Source organism: Vigna unguiculata, chromosome 10 (assembly GCF_037176805.1).
Source record: "Vigna unguiculata cultivar grain cowpea cultivar isolate G323 ecotype 2 chromosome 10, ASM3717680v1, whole genome shotgun sequence".
NCBI lineage: Eukaryota > Viridiplantae > Streptophyta > Magnoliopsida > Fabales > Fabaceae > Vigna > Vigna unguiculata.
Window position 1 is genome coordinate 5,119,976 of NC_140801.1, and position 5,425 is coordinate 5,125,400.

The window sequence follows — 5,425 nt, forward strand, 5'->3', positions numbered from 1 at the left end:
CCCTAATTGAATTCGGCTCTTTGGGAGATGAATTCTTAGTAGTTAATTTTTTTTATTAAAAAGTAAAAGAATTTAAAAAATTGTTCTTTTATTAAAATTTTAAAATTTTTGGTTTATTAAAAATAGTTTATTATAAATTTAAAATTTTGTTAGGCTGATGTGAATTTGAAATCAAAAGGATATATTTAATTTAATTTTTATTATTAAGTAAGGAGTAAATAATTTGACGGAGAAAAATAATAAATAAGATAATTTAAATATATATATATATATATATATATATATATATATATATATATATATATATATATATATATATATGGTAATTATGATAATAACATATTATAGTGATGGTTGTTTTATGTAAAGTTAAATTTGAGAGATGTATATTTATTTGATTAAAATATTTATGTAATAAAATTTTTTTTGTTGAGTTAGAAAAAGAAATAAAATAATAATATGGTTGTAGGTGAAATTATTTAAAAGGAAAATTAATGCAAAATTAAAAATTAGGTATATGAATATACAAAACATTTAGAGTTATTTATATTAAAAAATATTTATAGAAAGTACAAAAATAAAAATTTAAATAGATATAGTAAAAAAATTATTTTTTATAGATATTTTAAATACAGAAATATATAGAAATGTTTAATAGAATTTAAAAAAAAACAAATAAAATAGAGAGAGTATAAAAATTTGTTAAAAAAAGTTATTTTAGACAAAAAAAAAAATGATGAAGTAGACTCGATGTATTTTTTAATATGAAAGTAAAGTTCATATATAATTTAAAAAAAGAAAACTAGAAAAACTTTCACATTCTTTTGTTGTTAAAGTGGGTGTTGGTCTAATTTCTTAATTGGCTAAAGTAAAAAAGGTTTTGCAATGGTCTTAACGCGCTTCCACTACTATTAAAAATACTACTTTTAATGCCTTTGTGTCTGAACATATCATCTATTTGATTGTGTTGTATTATTACTTTCTGTTCTAATACGTCATAGTTATTAGTGTAGGTCCAGTGGAGGAAAATTTTCTCAAAGTGAGTGTTGGCCTAATTTTTTTAACTGGCAAAGTAAAAAAGTTTTGCAATGGTCTTAATGGGTTTCCATGATTCTTCAAGAAGTGCTTTGAATGCTTTCGTGTTTTAGATATCATCGATTTGATTCTCTTCTTCTAACAGTTCATTACCTCAGAAATTCATTCCGTAGAATTTGCGTCTTCATCATCCAAACTTCCAGGGATGTATGATGTGCTCATCAACTTCAATGGAGAGGACATCCGCAACAAATTTATTTCTCATCTCGATTCTGCCCTCTCTACTGTTGGATTCACCACTTTCCTTCATCATGAGAATGCAGTGAAGGCAATGCACATCCAACAACCTATTCTCAATCTGTGTCGGGTAGCAATTGTTGTTTTCACCAAAACCTATTCTGAATCTTGTTGGTGTCTTCATCAGCTTCAACAAATCATTGAATGGAACGAAACTTATTGCCGACATGTTCTGCCCGTATATTACGAAATTCAGCCATCTGATGTACGACTTCAAAAGGGTGAGTTTGGAAAAGCCTTCAAAGCAACTGCAGAACAAACATTTTCAGGACAACAACTGGAACATGGCATGTCCATGTGGAGCCACACACTCACCAAGGCTGCAAATTTATTTGGATGGGATGAGAGCAATTACAGGTAAATCACTCACTCACTCACTTACTCAATAAGCATATTTTAAGTTTGTACTTTAATTTTGGTTATACATGACATTTTCTATAACTGCTATTTGAACTTGAAGGAGTGATGCCGAATTACTGGAGAAAATTGTAAAGAGTGTTTCTAATTTACCAGTCTTGTTGGCTACTAAATTTCCAGTTGGATTACACTCTCAAGTGGAAGATGTGATTCAAACTATCAAAAATAAATCTACGGAAGTTTGTACAATAGGGATATGTGGAGAGGAAGGATCTGGTAAAACCACCCTTGCCAAAGCCATCTACCATCTCGTTCATGGTACATTCATGGATAAAAGTTTCATTGAAGATATTGAACAAATTAGTGAAACAAGAGGGTATGTTCATTTACAAGAACAACTTCTTTCGGATTTGCTAAAAACAAAGGTAGAGATACTTAACGTTGAGATGGGAAGAAGTATGATTCGCGAAAGAGTTTCTGGGAAAAAGGTGCTCATTGTACTTGACGATGTTCCTAATGTTAGATAAACTTAAATGTGTGTAGTTGGTAGTTGGAAGGTGTGTAGTTGGTAGTTGGAAGGTGGGTAGTTAGAAGTTGTTGTATTAATTGTGAGTTTGGTAGTAGTTATATTTAATGAATGTAGTTGAAGGGTAATGTCCAAAGGCCTATAAAAGGACCATGTAGTGTTTCATTTCAAGACACAACAAATCTGAATACAAAGAGTGTTTATCTAGAGAGACTTGTTTGACAACAAATTGGTATCAGAGCTTGAGAGCCTGAGTGTTTGAGTAAGTTAGAGAGTTTGATCGAAATGGCCAGCTTAGCTAACAGCATGCCCCTGCCGAAGTTATCAAAAGGCGTCAGCTATGATAACTGGAGTCTACAAATGAAGGCTCTCCTTGGTTCCCAAGAAGTATGGGAGGTGGTCGAAAATGGGCACCAAGAACCAGAGGATGTTGGAGAAATGACGATAGCCCAGATTGCTACGTTAAAAACAACACGAGCAAAAGACAAAACGGCTTTGTACGTGCTGTACCGAGCTGTTGATGAGTCCGGCTTTGAGAAGATAGCAAATGCTACGTCTTCAAAAGAAGCGTGGGATATTCTGGAAAAGGCATACAAAGGGGATAACCGTGTGAAGCAAGTTCGGCTTCAAACTCTCAGAGGCGAGCTTGAAAGGATGAGGATGAAGGAAGATGAAGGGGTTGCCGAGTACGTCTCCCGAGTTGAGACCGTAGCGAATCAGCTCGGTAGAAATGGAGAGACGCTGCCCGCTTGCCGAGTGGTGGAGAAAATCTTGAGGTCGTTAACTGACGACTTCGAGAATATAGTTTGCGCAATAGAGGAATCAAAGGACTTGACAGCGCTCTCGGTGGAAGAGCTTGCTGGGTCGCTTGAAGCGCATGAGCAGCGGAGAAGGAAGAAGAAGGAAGAGTCCCTTGATCAAGCACTCCAAGCAAAGGCAACCATTAGGGAGAAGAAGGTTCCTTATACTCAGAACACTCGAGGCCGAGGTGGTAGAGGCAGAGGAGGATATGAAAGAAATCAAGAACAGGTCGGCCAACAAAACTGGCGTGGCCGAGGACAAGGTGGAGGTCGTGGTGGTAGAGGCCGAGGAGGCCAGTCGAACAACTCAGGAGTTGAGTGCTTCAAATGCGGTAAGTACGGTCATTTTGCTAAAGACTGCTACTCAGGAGTCAAATGTTACAATTGTGGGAAGGTTGGACATTTCGCGAAGGACTGTCGATCTGAAAGCAAGAAGGAAACGAACTTCCTTTCTGAGGATGCTGAGGAAGAAGGAATATTGATGATGTCCAGGAGATCAGGTGCCGAGCTAAGTCCGAGCTGTTCTGACAACTCAGTTTGGTACCTTGATACAGGAGCAAGCAACCACATGTGTGGGGATGAGAATCTTTTTAAGGAGCTCACCAAAGTTGACGCTGGACACGTATCATTTGGAGATGCATCAAAGGTGGCAGTAAAAGGCCGGGGTACAATCTGGTACCTGCAGAAGAACAACCGAGTTGGAGAAATCAGAGATGTGTACTATGTACCCGATCTCAAGAGCAACATATTGAGCATGGGCCAGCTGATGGAGAAAGGCTACTCGGTTCTGATGAAAGACCGAGTACTATACTTGAAAGATAAGTCAGATCGATTGATTGCTCGAGTAGAGATGAAGAAGAACAGGATGTACAAGCTGGACCTAAAAATAGTCCAAGAAAGGTGCTTGAAACTTGACGTGAAGGATGAAGCTATGATGTGGCACTTCCGGTTTGGCCACTTGCATTTTGGTGGACTAGCTGAGTTGGTAAAAAAGGAGATGGTGTGAGGACTCTCGACGGTGGAGTTTGAAAAGAAATTTTGTGAAGAGTGCGTACTCGGGAAGCATCCAAGGACCTCATTTCCGAGGACTGCCGAGTACCGGGCAAAGGAACAACTCAGATTAATTCACACAGACATTTGTGGACCAATTACCCCTGAATCCTTCAGTGGGAAAAGGTATTTCATTTCTTTCATAGATGATTTTTCAAGAAAAACATGGGTGTATTTTTTGAAGAAGAAATCCGAGGTGTTCCAAGTGTTTAAAAGGTTCAAAGCAATGGTTGAAAAGGAGACCGGCATGCCTATCAAATCTGTTAGGTCTGACCGAGGAGGCGAGTTCATCTCATCCGAGCTCATGAAGTATTGTGAGGAGCAAGGAATAAGAAGATTTCTGACAGCACCATACTCACCCCAACAGAATGGAGTAGCTGAGAGGAAAAATCGAACCATACTTGACATGGTTCGTACAATGTTGAAAAGCAAGAACTTGCCTAAGGAGTTCTGGGCGGAAGCAGTGCAATGTGCCATCTATGTGCAAAATAGATGTCCACATGGAGAAATTAAGGAAAAAAGAGTGGTAGAAAAAATTCTTATCACTCTCAAAGAGAAATATGATTCCATAGAAACTTCCTCGGAACCATCTTCTCTATCGATAAGTAAATTAGTTGGTCTCCTCGGAGCGCACGAAGCAAGATTAAATAATCGTGCTGATACAAATTCAGTCGAAAATGCCTTCCAATCAAAGCTCAAATTATAACCCAAAAGGAGAGAAGAAGAAGAAAAGAAAAATATTGAAGAATATTCTAGAAGCAAAGATTCTAGAAATTTCTCTAGAAGCAAGAAAGATAAATATCCTCCGTGTGGCATTTGCAATAAGTCAAGTCATGTAGAAAAAGACTGTTGGCATCGTGGGAAGCCAATATGTTATTATTGCAAGAAGCCTGGACATGTGGAGAAATATTGTCGTAATAAAAATAAGCATCAAGCAAACTTTGCTGAAGAACATAATCAGGAGCAAAGTTTATTCTATGCCAATCAAGAATCTCATAGTGGAGAAGGAAACTGGTACTTGGACAGTGGATGCAGCAATCACATGGCCAAAGATCAAAGTATCTTCAAAGACATTGATAAATCTGTCAATGTCAAAGTTCGTCTTGGAAATGGCGCCACAGTGGAGTCTCAAGGCAAAGGAACTGTCATGGTGGAGACAAAGAAAGGTACGAAATTCATCAAGGACGTTTTACTAGTTCCCAATCTTAAAGAAAATCTTTTAAGTATTGGCCAAATGATGGAGAATGGGTATTCTCTTCACTTTGAGAAAGATACATGCAAAATTTATGACAATAGAAGGTTAGAAATTGGTGAAGTAAAAATGGAGAAGAGAAATAGAAGCTTTCCCATAAGCTTCAAA

The 5,425-nt window shown here is 37.1% G+C and overlaps 1 protein-coding gene across 1 annotated transcript; it reads left to right on the forward strand.

Moving 5' to 3' along the window:
• Positions 1-1,240: 1,240 nt before the first annotated feature.
• Positions 1,241-2,216, forward strand: LOC114165131 (disease resistance protein RLM3-like). Its single transcript, XM_028049798.1, has 2 exons — positions 1,241-1,689; positions 1,793-2,216. The coding sequence occupies exons 1-2, from the start codon at positions 1,241-1,243 to the stop codon at positions 2,214-2,216; spliced, it is 873 nt and encodes a 290-aa protein (XP_027905599.1).
• Positions 2,217-5,425: the final 3,209 nt, after the last annotated feature.

Excerpts from the sequence above, each read along its gene's own strand:
- LOC114165131 (XM_028049798.1), top strand. The coding sequence starts at position 1,241 with ATGTATGATGTGCTCATCAACTTCAATGGAGAGGACATCCGCAACAAA. Across the intron at positions 1,690-1,792 it reads TGGGATGAGAGCAATTACAG|GAGTGATGCCGAATTACTGG; the intron begins GTAAATCACTCA and ends TTGAACTTGAAG.